The sequence below is a fragment of the Drosophila serrata genome, unplaced genomic scaffold (assembly GCF_035046125.1).
Source record: "Drosophila serrata isolate PLE 108 unplaced genomic scaffold, ASM3504612v1 contig_364, whole genome shotgun sequence".
Lineage (NCBI taxonomy): Eukaryota > Metazoa > Arthropoda > Insecta > Diptera > Drosophilidae > Drosophila > Drosophila serrata.
The window spans coordinates 271,842-285,794 of record NW_028257262.1 but is presented as its reverse complement, the minus strand read 5'-3'; the positions used below and the strand labels follow the sequence as shown (position 1 = coordinate 285,794).

The following is a 13,953-nucleotide window of genomic DNA, read 5'->3' as shown; positions in this document are numbered from 1 at the left end:
TAAATGTTACTCGCAAATTATATGAAGAATATTGATATATTTCTTATACTAGTTTATAATAATTATATAATAAAAATACATAAAATAAAATGAAAGGGAAGAATTCCTCTGAACTGAGAGTGACTTACGTTTTCCTTTTTTCAAAGAACACTGAATCAATCACTATTCAAACTTGCTAATAAATTAGTAAGGTCTTATAGTAAATATTCTACTTTATTTTCCAAACAATTTATTAAAATAGGAAAGCCTTAAGGTATTGTCAATTGATAAAGTTTTTTATCTTTATTTATTGCTATCTTGAAGATCCTTGATCCTTTTTACCAAATACCAAAGTTCAAGGGCATCTAAACTTCGCCCGTTTTCCCAACACTGACACTTTCCTCGTGTGTGTATTTTGGTTTAAGCCATCTTGGGCAAGCCCACGGTGGTAATGGCCGCTAACCGCTAACTGAAATCACCACCACCAGCACCATCATCACCACCATCAGCGGCTCAAGCGCTCTAGACTGAAGCCGCTGGAAAAAAGGCCAGACGGATGGCGGGATGTTGAGCTGTGACTGACATTTCGCTTCAAAATGTCAGATGGCCTGGAAACTTGCTAGCCAGACCGCTGGTCCGGGGCATGACAGTTCAAAAAGTGTGGCCAAAAAGCACGGCTCAGGTGAGAGACGGTACGGGACGAGACCATTTTGTGTACTGAATGCGCCATATTTGGGGTCCCAGCTGTGTGTGAATATCCATTGAGGTTGTCATGAGGACCCCCGCGCCGAATAAAAGAGCGTGATGGAGTGCAGCTGAGCTCAAGATCTTTTTCGGTGGCCCCCAGTTGGAGTTGGAGTTGGGAACTGGGAACTGGGAACTGGGAGCTTGAAGCTGGAGTTTATTTGTGCTGCAACACATTTGAAGCATCCCATCGCAGAGGCAAGATCACGAGATGAGCGGGATAGAGAGAGAGAGAGAGGACTGAGTTTGGTCGTTAACCGGAAACCCCCAGCGACAGCCTATAATTTGCAAATTTAATTTGCAACACACGCCAACATGTGACCCCAAAACGGCAAAATGTTATAAATAATGTGCAGTTGCAGTTTTGCAGTTTGCATTTTGCAGTTTTGTTGTTTTCATTTTTCTGCTTGCTGGATTGGATCGTAGGTGTCCAGTGTGGCTTACCTTAAACTAGAAATGCTCGGCTTATGAATGGAGCTTGTGCCTCATGAATGAATGAAATCAACTCTGGGGCTTGGTCCCGGTCTCGGTTACCAAACTATATATATTCTATCCGTCTCACTGCCGTATGTTCGATTGCCGGGCACAGGCAATTTTTTATGCAAATGAAAAACGCGTTTTGCTGTTTTTCTACGAAAATCCAACGAAATTCAACTGAACTCTGTTCAGCGCTTGGTTGTCTTTTAACTAGCACTCTTTTGATTTTGTTTTATTTAAAAGATTGTGGTTTTTGACTAAGAGAGGGGTTTTTTCTTTAATATATTTCTGTATCAAGTGCGTGGGCAGTCATAGTGAGTTCCACCAAATGGCGCCAACAGGTTGACCCCCAAAGGCGTGGGCGGATATTCTATCAAGATCACGAAGACCACTTTGTCGATAGAGATGGATTAAGATCTGAGATTAAGATCTTTCAAGGGGGATTTTCCATTAAAAGCGGAAATAAGTATGATTTTGGTAAATAAATGAGTTATTCTGTGCACCTGATTTTGTCATTCTTAAAGAAAATTAAACAGAATTATATTGCTTATAGTATTCCCATTTCAAATAATTTAAATTTATCTAGATGTTTCAGGCTTTCGATCCATTTATCATGGGTCTGCCTTCAATGAGGCTAAATTTGGTCGATGTTGATGAGCATCCTTAATGAGCAAAGCTGGATTATATATAAAAAAAAGAACAATTGCAAATTGGAATATATATAATTTTTATCTTTTCAGCCATCGTATACGTCTAACGAAACCCTTACTATCTGTATTCTAGGTATATTAAACTATATTTTTATATGTTTAGGATTTTGGGTAAATCAAAGTTTTTTAAATATCATAGCTAATCCAAAAATGCATTAATTTAAATTCTGAAAGCTTTTCTATGCTAGTTTTTATGGGGCTAACCAATCGAAATATTGCATATGTCTAACAAGTAAAGGTAAGCAATTTAAATAAAAAAAGTTCCCTAATTGAAATGTTGCATTTGATTTACAGAACTGTCTCCTTAAGCTGTTTAGGCCTTATTTAAAAACCAATTAATCCCACGTTATGTTTCGGACCATCGGCTTCTGAGTTAAGTTTTTATTTTTAGACCCATGATGGCAATATATGTATATATTCCTACTTGAAAGTTGTGTCAAAAAGCTTACACAAATTATAACTCAAGTCGAATGCAAACCGCAGAAACCAAAAGCTGACCAAAAATCAGCCCACATGCTGTGGCTTTGATATTTATACGTTTTAGAGTTCCAAATCGATTTGATTTGATTTGGCCAACGGCGCAGACTTGGCGCCAACATCCAGATCGGCGATCGCAGACCGCAGACCGTCAGGTGACAATGCAAAAACAAATAATAATAATAATAGTAATCAAGTTGACCTATACGACAAAGCCATTTGTGGCACACTTTTCCGGCCCACACAAATTATGCTAATGGTGGACTTAACGCAACGATTCGATTTGGAACCGTTCAAGTTGATTGTGTTTGGCCAAAGTTAGCAGCCTAATATGCAAATGGCTGGGTAACTTCAGAGGGACGAATGCAATCCATCCATCAGTTGCATTGTGCCACCAACAGAGAATGGCCGGGAGCAATCACACACAATCTCCCAGGCCTTCCTTCCTCCTTCCATGTAAATGGCAATTAAGTTGCCGTCGTTGCAGTCGTGAACTTGTGAACCACTCCGAAAGGCATCATCATCATCATCATCATCAGCAGCAGCAGTCTAGGAGGAAGTTCGGTTCCATTTCCATGTCCACTGGTTCCTGCAATTAATCGCGGCTCAAGTGGCTCACTGATTGCAATTAATCTTCATTAAGGCCATTGCTGCTGGTGCTGCCCGTTTCTTTTGGAGATGTCCTTTGGCCCAAGCATTTGACACAGGTCTCTTTCACTCACTAAACCCTCTTCGACTCAAGATCCCCTAGCTCTCCTCTGGTAACGCTTATCCTTACAAACCAATTTGGTGATCGTGAGGTGTTGTTGTCGTTCGCCAAGCAAACAGCAGCAAACATCGCCAGGTGACCGCACAGCAATCACCTTAATTAAACATTAGGCAAGCCTCGCTGAGTGCCAAAGCTTCTGGAGATTGTATGTGTTGCCCGGCTTGGTTTTCTTGCCTCGCTTCGGTTCGGTTCTTTGCCATTTCTCGGTTTGCTTGGCTTCGCCCCGACTTTGACTGCTGTGGTGTGGTCCATGTCAGCGATTTCCGTTCCGGCGCAGGGTAACAAAGGTTGCCCAGCCGCAGCACAGTGGGTACTATAGTGGGGTTTATCGATCCAAAATTCATTGGTAAAGACTATAATACCTGGTACCTAAAGAGATACGAGTGGGATGCCTCATTTAGAGGCAATAACAGGCACCAAACAGAAATTTCTAATCCATAAAGCATACCCATTTATTTTAGGAAACTCACATTAGGGGATTTAGCGATGGTCTCTTAACAATCACTTGGAAATGTTTCTCAATATGTCCTTAAGCCCTTTTGACCATCAACTTCGCCATGTTAAATTTATGTTTTTATATGCAATACTTCATAAATTGATGGATCATTCGATTATAAAGCATAGGATCTAAATTAGATACGGTATAAATACAATCATTTTATTTTACCCGATTTTGTGCAAAGTTTCCACATAGTTTAAGGCTTCTAGTATTTCTTAAAAGATCATAATATTTTGATAATAAAACCTGAATTTATCCCACTGTCTCCTATGTGTGCACTGAGCCCGGATGGTTGCCTTAATTTTCTTGCAGTTTTCTTGGCTTTTTGGCTTTCATTCGATCGTGTTTGTTGTCGGCGGTGTCAACGTCGCCTCTTGTTGACAAATGCTGAAAGGCTTTGTGTGCGAGTCTCTCTGGCTGCGATTTTCATTGGAAAACGAAACGTGGAACGATCACCCAGGTTGATTTGACAAAAGGAGGCGAAAAACCGAAGTGAAATAAAGTAAACGGGTCACGTTATTAATTGGTTAACCCTTGCCAAAAGATTTATGAATATTGATTGCGAGTGAAGTGCAACAGCAGCAGCAGCAGCAGCTGCTGCATTTGGCCCTGGGCTGCTGCGATTCACTCCCAGATTGAGTCAGCTTCCTGTCGATTAGGGTCAGTCAGCTGTGTGCAACTGAGTGCCTTTGGAAGCTGAACATTGAGCACTGATCGTTGACTGACTGCCTCTCGGTCAGCCGGGGTCATTTCCTGGCTAATTAGTTGCCATGAGAGATTTGTTTTTCTTTCGCTTTTTTCTGTTGTTGTGTTGCTTCTGTGCCTTTTGCTTTTTTGCCTTTCAGCAATTAAGCGCCGTCGCATATTTATGATATTAATTAATTAAGACAATTTGTGTGGCGTGTCTCTATCTGGGAAATACGAGCACTGCAATGGGCTTGTCTTTAATTTTCCATAAATTGACATTGGAAACCCATGAGGCCGGAATTGTGACAGAGTTTGCTTTGAAGAACTTTTTTGTGGGTTAAATATGGGATACAAAATGATAATTATAATGATAAAGAATAATGAAAAATGAATAATAATAATTATAATAAATGTATAATATAATTATAATATTATAATATAATGATCACTTGTACCATTTTTATTTAATTCTTGGAAAATAAATATAGTTTTTTAACTTGCAGACCAAATTTCTTTGAATTAGAAACATATAAAAGGAGTAGTTAGAATTTTTAAGGCAGTTAAAAGATATAGTTAACTGATCTACAATATTTTCTTATGCGATCTTTGTATAAATATTTAAGCACAAATAAAAATGTTTCAATATTTTTTGCATTTAGCAAGTGAATCACATAAAAGCAGACTGATATATCATCTTCCCTGATTATTCTAGAGTCGGAAATACATTTTAATGAGTTACAAATATATGATCAAAGTTCCCTTAAAACTTTTACATATCCTTAGTAAAAATTGCTTTCCCTTTCCCTTCATTGATGACATTTCACCACCTCCCAGCCCGAAAAATTTTAATTGAATCCGAAGCGGAAATAGCGCCGTTAGGCCTCGATCGAAGCCACAAGACATATAATTTAATTTGTACGCATCGTGGCGCGCTTCCCAGCGTTGCAGCGCCAACATTGACACACTTTGGGTGGTCTTGGCGTGCTGACTTTATTTTGGCCCAAGAGCCCAAGAGCGAAATCCCAAAAACGTCAAAATCGAAAGCCAAAACACCAAGACACACACTCACGTCCAATCCGAGGCGAGTAATCGATGAGACGTGCGATGGCGGCATCTTGGAGTGCCACCTGTTGAAAGGGCCAGGGCAGCCAGAGCAGCAGCAGCAGTGGCAACATCGAGTGCCGGACGACGAACTGCATCATTTGCAGTTGAAATTTCAATTTCAGGCTTTTGGCAGCATTTCAAAAGAGCGACTGGCCTGGCCTGGCCTGGCCCGATCACCGAGCAAGAAACTCAAGTAGACGACGGGCGCCAAGGCGCCAGCGAAAATTTGCCATCGAGCGGCATTAAAGTGCACGAAAAATCTCATTTTATTTCCATTTTATTTATTGAGCCATTAGAGAGTGAGAGGGGCGACGGAGTTTCGCTGTCAGCTCATTCACAGATTAATTTTGGCAATTTATAGCTGGCAAGATAGTTTTTGAGTAACTGCATTATGGACATATTTGCAACATAGACTGTGAGTTATGTAATGTGGGGGGAGGGGGACACACACATGGGGCACCAAAACTGGCGACAGTCTAACCAAAATGTCACGATACCCTGGGAAAATGAGCTGCTTTTCGGTTATTGATTGGCTAATTTTATGCCATTTAAAACACTTGAGTTTGCAAGAAAATAACTTAACTTGGGACTAAAGTTTGTCAAATCAAAAACTCTTAAAAATCAGTTATAAATAATAATCTAACTCACCTGTCCCATTGCTGCCAAACCAAAGGGCAACAAGGTCCTCGCTGGGCGGCGTATGATGATGATAGTGATTGCCGTACAAATACGGATTTGGATAATCGAGGAGGACACGACGCGAGCCAGGCGATGAGGACTCGGCTGAGGGGTTTAAATACTGGCTGATCGGTGGTGACTTAAAAGGGACTCTCAAATCCTTACCCTGAGCTAATTGAGCGGCATATTCCGTGGCCTTTTGCAGGTTAATTCGCGGTCGCGGCTTGGCAACGATTTGCTGTGATTGTTGCTGCTGCTGCAATGTTTGATGCTGTTGCTGCTGCTGGTGCTGTTGCTGCTGTTGCTGCTGCTCGGTTGTTGCAGGATTATTTGCCGCCGCTGCTGCAGCTGCGGATGAGTCTAAGAGAAGCTGCTGCACCTGAAGAATGTCCACGTACTCATCCAACTCTGTCGAGGTGGCTGCTCCGCCGCTCTCAGCTGTGGTGGCCGCCACGGAATGATGAAGTGGTGCAACACTGGAGCTCTGGTAAAAGCCAAAAGCTGGTCCTGAAGTGGCTGCGCTGGGCACGGCAATGGGTGGTGCCGGCGGTGGTGCGAATTGCAACGGATTGCGACTGAGGCTTAGGAGGGGAGTGGTTGGAGTGTTGAGCGAATCCTGCGGTGTTCCTGCCGCCGACGAGGTGGGTACTAAGCTGAGACTTTGTCCTGGTAATCCTAGAGTTGCCTGTGGTGGAGTCACCGATGCAGTGGCTCCTGTAACAGATGCTGCTCCTGCTGGCGGTGTGGAATTAGTTGATGGATGCTGCTGGCTGCCTACAATCAGTTCATTTTGACGACGCATTGTCAGCAACATTTTTGTGGTTGATCGTCGATCGATTGTTTGGAAATGAAACAAAACTATTTGAAAACAAAAAATTAAAACACACACGAATTGACCGAGACTCCATTGGTTTTGCTGCGCGATCACTTTTCGTTTAATCTTGAATGGAATTGAGACATTTTTGTACTCTGTTTGCGGTTTGATTGGTTTTTCACTATTTTCAATTTGTATTTCCTAAAGGATCAAATCAGTCTTGCCGAATTCACTTTGATTGTATTTGTATTTGATTGAAAGCTGAAATGAAAATAGAAAATAATTTTATTAATATAGGAAACATTTAGTTAATTTAACCTTAAAGTAGGCTTTACCTTCTTTTTAATAGATTTATTTTTTTCAAGTTTGATGTTAGTATTTAACTTTCACCTTAATATTCACCTTATTTTTTTTTTAAATATATATTTGTGTATATAGGACACCAAAAACATTTATATAAAATATTTAGAGTTCGAAAAACACAACAGTAGATAAACACTCAGACAATAAAATCACATTAAGACACTCAGAGCTTTAATCATTTCTTAATTTCCTTAAATTGACCATCAAAAATACACATTTATATTGACTTCAATATATTGAAATAATAAAATTTGCCGTCGGCACTTTTTATATATATGATTTTTTGGTTATTGATATTTTTTGGCACCTAACACTGGCGAAAATATCCCTCGATCATTATTCACAATTTTTTATTTTAGGTTTATAATTTATTTGAATAAATATATTTGATTTTTAAAAATGATTTTGAATTTGATTAATTTCTGTTGGACGCGCGCGATTTGGTTTTTTTGGGCAATGTTTTTCAATAATATTTTGCCAAAAGTTTTGCGAGACGAGCTGCTGAGCCGTCAGAGCGCTACTGGCGCAAACGGTGAAAATTGAAAATGAAAATGGGAAAACTCGGGCCATCGGTAAAAAAAAAGAAACACTCATGAAAACAGCGGCAAATCGGCTGCGCTGTTAACTTGTGCGTCGGCGTCGATGGCAGCGGCGTCGGAAACATCGGAAAATGCCTGAAAATTGTATTTAGCTTTTGGCCATCATCTATTTGCCGCCCGAACGCTGTGTCTCTGTCTGCGTGTAACTTTGATTCCTATTTGTACTAAAGCATCTGTCTCTCGGCCCTGGCCCACACACATTTTCTCGCACACACACACTCTCTTTTTCTCTCTCTCTCATATTTTCTCCTAATTTTTTGTACCCTGTAATTGCAGGGAAAATGGGGCTTTTGAGAAGGAAAAGTGTTTGAAAAGGTCAGTAATAACATATAATATGTCAATTTATTATTTTATATAGATGTATTTTATAAATTGTAAGTTCTGCTACAAATACATTTGTCTATTTTAAATGATTTTTAGCTGATCAAATTTCAAGAAAATTGTGTAACTAATTTGAATACAAAACAAATCCCAGTTCACTGAATACCGGGTACCTCGTAGTCGTTTCCCTTGACTTAAAGCTTTCCTTCTTATTCTCATCGTGTGGGTGGACTTTTCCGAGAGCTGGAGCCCGCATTTCCGATTCCGAGCAAATGTTAAAACAGAGCAAATGTCAACAATTGTGGGTGGCATGAGAGAGCGAGTGTGAGAGGGCCTGAGCATCACAGAGCGCGGGGAAAATAAGGAAAACGCGACTACCAAGAGAAGCGGAAAATTGCCACTGAACTTGCCAAAAATCTACGTAATTGTTGTGCATTATTGCAAGTGTTTGAACAATTTTTCCTTATCAGCTTTGATAAGCCTTTCGCTTTCACTTTTCGCCACCATTGGCGTCATCACGGGGCGTATGAGTAATTTATGACTAATTAATCATACGCCTAGTTGTACCAGACCTTGTACTTCAATTAACTTCGATTAAAATACCAATAAAAGTGATCCACTGTAAATATTAAATTTATTTATTTTCCTATCTGAGTGGGATGCTTTAAACAACAATGCTAATTACTCATACGCCGAGTGGTACGTAAGGCAGTCGAACATCCTTAAAGTGAATTATATATTGTTATGGATTTTATCAAGTTATTATTTAACTATTGTGAACAGGATTATTATTGTTATTAAATGAAATTATTTCTTCAAATAGAACACTGAGTAATGTATTAAAATTAAGGAATATAAAATATGTTCAAGCTACAAGAAATTACTAAAGGTTTCATATCTTAAAGTCCTTATGTCCCCTTTGTGTTAAGTGTTTACCAGACAATTCATCAGATGAAATAGCTTTTCTCTTTATGGAAGTTCACCTGTTTATTCAAAAAAAAAAAAAAAAAATTAAATATTTCGTTAGCAACCTATCACTTATCACAACTGACATTTACCCAAAAAGTTATGGAATTCCACGAAATCCAAACACTCCAAGGGCCAAAAACACTGAACTTCAAAAAGGCAACAAAACACAAAACATGCAAAATGCTAAAACGCCTACACTAGCTCCACAATGGCAACAGCATTTTGGGGAAAATGGCAATTAGAGTTGCACACAGGAAGCTTCGTCCCTGCGATGACATTTAAAGGTTAGAGGTCGCGAGCATCAATCAAAAAGGTAGCTACGAAAATGGAAGCTAAATGTTACGAATGCCCTATTCCGCCCCATCTCGCCCTCCCTTTTGACAAATAAAACAAAAGGGCACAATAATAACAATAATGAAGGGACAGCTAGTGGCAGGTGGAAAAACAGGTGCTCAATTTCGGTGGCTGGGGAGATGCTGCCACAAGGCATCAAGGAGCAACACATTAAGGTTATTCAAGCTGGACCTGTTGATTGCCCTGCCTCTATCTAGAAAATGTTCTCCACTTGTACTTCAATTTTCTAGTGGAAACAATTTACCAGCGGGGGCGTGTAAGAAATGCGGGACTAGGATGCTGCTAAAAGATGCGATTAAACGCCCACATTGTCAGATACCATTGACTGGGAAAAGGCGGTGGAGAGAGGGGAGATTGGTGGGGGAGCAACATAGTCAAAAAGCAAACTTAGCACAGTGGGTTCGAAATATTAAATCAAATCAAGTAAACAATAAAAAAGGCATCACTACCTTTAAATTTCCACATATTTCCTTCAAAAATTACCACAGTTCACTTATATTTAGTTTATAGAGTTTAAGCTATATTTCTTAATTTCGAAATTATTATTTATCAAAAAGTATCCTTAATTATCCTTCAGATTTAATATGATTTTATTTAAATATTTCAATATTTAAGTCATGATAAATGTAAATACCATCATAAAAATATATTACGTATTTGCCGTGTTGCTATATTTCTTAATTTTGAAATTATTATTTATAAAAAAGTATCCTTAATTATCGTTCAGATTTAATATGATTTTATTTAAATATATCAATATTTAAGTCATGATAAATGTAAATACCATCATAAAAATATATTACGTATACGCCGTGTTGCAATATTTATTGATTTTGAAATTATTATTATTAGATAAAAAGTACCCTTAATTATCCTTCATATTTAATATTATTTAATTTAAATATTTCAATATTTAAGTCATGAAAAATGTAAATAACATCATCAAAATATATTACGTATACGCCGTGTTGCTATATTTCTTAATTTTGAAATTATTATTATTAGATAAAAAGTACTCAATATTATCTTTCAGATTTAATATTATTTTATTTAAATATTTTAATATTTAAGTCATGAAAAATTTAAATAACATTATAAAAATATATTACGTATACGCCGTGTTGCTATATTTCTTAATTTTCAAATTATTTTTATTAGATAAAAAGTACTTTTATATTATCTTACAGTTTTAATATTATTTTATTTAAATATTTTAATATTTAAGTCATGAAAAATATAAATTATATGATTAATATATATTACGTATACGCCATGTTGATTTCCCTTTAAACAGATTGAAGGCTTTTTACAGACTCAATTCTATAAAATCGCGTACTGAATGAGTTTAAGCTATAAAATGTGAATAAAGAAGCAGCAATATTTGTATTTTCAATTCATAAAACCCTTTTAAATGAATTTTTTGTGATAAATTAATGTAAATTCATTTATTCAAGAAGTAACTGCCTTAAAATGTACAGCATATATTCCCATTTTCCAATTATTAAACACACTGTTCTAAGGATAGCTGGTAGCTACTCGAACTTTCCATTTATCTTGGGGGGGGGGGGTGGCATGACTCTGGTACTTTGCCCTTTTCCCCGACTCCGGTGGCACGTGTGCGTATATGTATGTGTGGGATGTCCTGTTGCTTTTGCTCCTGTTGCTTCACGATGCCCCTGTCGCTGTCGCCGATGATGTTAAGAGTCAACGAAGGCAGCGTAAAAATGGCGGCATATTCGAAAATTAAATGAATGAGTGGAAAGTGAATAGAGCTTATCAATGAAAAAAGCTTCCCGTGACGTCATGCTTCTCGAATTTCATTCATGAGTGAACAGGACGACTTCTTGGACTTTTGACAATGGGAAAGAAATTAAGCTGTTGCTGGTGCTATTGTCCGATTGAACTTTGGCATTTGCTTCTGCTCCCGTTTAGACTTTTTTTCGGGTTCGCTCAAATGTCAGCTGCCACAGACTCCATTCCAAGCGCTCAATTCCTCTCGGAGCTTTAACTGGAACCGTTAAGTTTGCAAAACTACTGTCGCAGTGTTTAATTAGCCGGTTTCAGCTCAACTTGTTGCAGGTAATTTGCGGTTTCCGATTGCCGGTTGACCTTTAGCAGCAGGAGTTCTCACACCTCGCACACCATACGACACACGACCCACAACACACCATGTGTGTCTGTGTGTGTGTGTTCATGGCAGCATTAATTCGCATTCGCAGAAAAATGTGTGCACGACTTTTAACCTTTTAATGTGGCAGCGCTAATTGATCTGTTGTATGCACACCACGAGGGGGTGTGGATTTTCACCTATGTGTGGGCCTTTCATTGGTAATTGATTAATCTTGAGATGGAAGCGAACTACCAACATCCTTGAAGTTTATTCTTGGTAAAGAATTCCTGGAGTTTTGGGAGTTTTCAATGAATTTCTTTCTTTAAAGGTTACCCAATTTTGACTTTTAAAAAGTTCAAAAATTGATTGCGGTTGAAATTTAATCACATAAATTATTTACCTTTACTTTGATGTTACATTTTAAAGTTAAAAAAGCTTTATATTTACTGAATTTTATAATATATTTAGCAATTTATATAAGTTTGAGCTTGAAAATCATTATTAACTCAGCCAACAATAACCATAAGCTGGATTCAGAACATTCAAAATAGAGTAACACTTAAACAAACTAACAAATTATTTTATTTTCATTAATTTTATAGACATAAGTAATACTATAATAATTTGGTATATGAATTTAAGTATAAAATAATTAAACTTTATGGATATTTGTGGTATTTATTAAAAGCAAACATTGCCGGTATAAATAAAGCCACAAAGCCTGGTCCAATTTCCCCGCCATATAAATATATGAGAAAGGCAGAAATTTAACCTCAATTAAAGGCCATTAGGTGCCATAACCAAGAACCAAGAGTCTAGCTCCTGCTGCCAAGCTGAAGCCATTAATATACTTGTTCCGATTGCGATGCCTAGGCCTGGGCCAAGCTACTTACCAGCCATAAAAAGGCAATCAGATGTCGTCGAATTAGAGAAAAGAGTCGGCGACAACGGAGCACGCAAGCGCTCTAGTCCATAGAGTTAGACCAAAGAATCAAGATTTGGCGCGTAAATAGGCAGGAGCAGAAATAAAGTTGGAGCTGGAGCTAGAATTTTCCTCAGGAGTTTGCCGGCGAAAATGAAGAGGAGAGACCGCAACTCCGACTGCGACTGCGACTGCGTTTGTAATTAATTACGAGGCGGGCCAAAAGGCGAAAGCACGCGCGACTTGGCAACGGCTGACTACTGCCAACTGCAACTGCAACTGCGACTGCAGCCTGAGATGGCCAAGGAGCGATAAGAACGTGGCCAAGTCAAAGGAAGCGACCGGGCTACTGCGATTACGCGAACGATATCCACCGGGTAATCGGCGATCTTGGCGAGCACAAAAACCAGTTACCGGCCTGCAGATTATGCAATTTTGATTTGAAACACGCTATTTGATGGGCTGGCCAAGATATTGGGCCAGGCCAAGATCTTTCGGCTTAATTCGCTTAACGATCTCATGCACAGGGCGCGTAAATCGGTGGCTATATCTGCCCTGGGGACGCGGGTTTTTGGGATTCGGTTCTGTGTAACTTATTAGACGATAATTTCCTTCCGGTTGCGTTTTTTTGCGATTCGACTCGTCGTCCGACTGTCGGCGGTATAAAAAACTGTTTGCTTCGCTTTACTGCCACGGCTGCGCTTGCTTTTGGCCTCACTGTATCCGTATCTCTGCATCTGTATCTGTATCTGTGAAATTTTTAAAGTGTGTGTGCGAGCCAAAATCGTGGGCCGATCATCGCCTTACTTAGAGATCTGTCGCCCAGTTGAGATGCCTCGTCCCGGTCCCGATCTCTCGGTCTTGGCTCACGGTGTTGGTGTTGGCTCTGTGTGGGCACAACTGTACATGCAGTCGAGATAAGACAGCCGTCCCTGTCGCACACACACACACACACACACCTCGGCACACCAAAGCACACACACAACCCCCGCAACGCCCCAAAGTGCTTTTCTCTCTCGCTGAGCTTCTATGGCCAGCATAAGGCAGTAACACCTTTGGATTACTTTCAAGTCGTTTCATTACACTGCAAAAATTGTAAAGTATTTTGGAAGACGTTCTAGATTTATATTCAGGATCAGCTGTTACTATCTTTGATATGAATATATATAGAAAATATCCTTTAAATTGCTCTTTGTTATAAGGATTTAATTAAGCTTAAAGCTAGTCCACTCCTAATCCTATAAAAATATATATTACTTATTCTATAGCATGATAAATATATATTTTAAAGTAACTTAAAACTATTTTCTTTAGGTGTAAATGAGCATGTCCAAGTAAATGATCTGAAGTGTGCCCCAAAGCCCACACATTTGTTTT

General features: G+C 38.9%; 1 protein-coding gene across 4 annotated transcripts in view; it reads right to left on the bottom strand.

The window, feature by feature from the left end:
- sr (zinc finger domain-containing protein striped) overlaps positions 1-13,252 on the bottom strand; it is a 49,959-nt gene extending 36,707 nt beyond the window's left edge. For 2 of the 4 annotated variants that reach the window (XM_020959784.2, XM_086839287.1), the window contains exons 1-3: positions 12,548-13,252; positions 6,290-7,199; positions 6,095-6,229 (exon numbers count right to left, since the gene is read on the bottom strand). In XM_020959784.2, coding sequence (XP_020815443.2) covers positions 6,095-6,229; positions 6,290-6,938 — 784 coding nt within the window. In that variant the 5' untranslated portion in view covers positions 6,939-7,199; positions 12,548-13,252. Of the gene's footprint in view, positions 1-6,094; positions 7,200-12,547 lie in introns of all 4 variants that reach the window. The other 2 variants (XM_086839285.1, XM_086839286.1) reach the window with 1 other exon arrangement.
- Between the last annotated feature and the right edge of the window lie 701 nt (positions 13,253-13,953).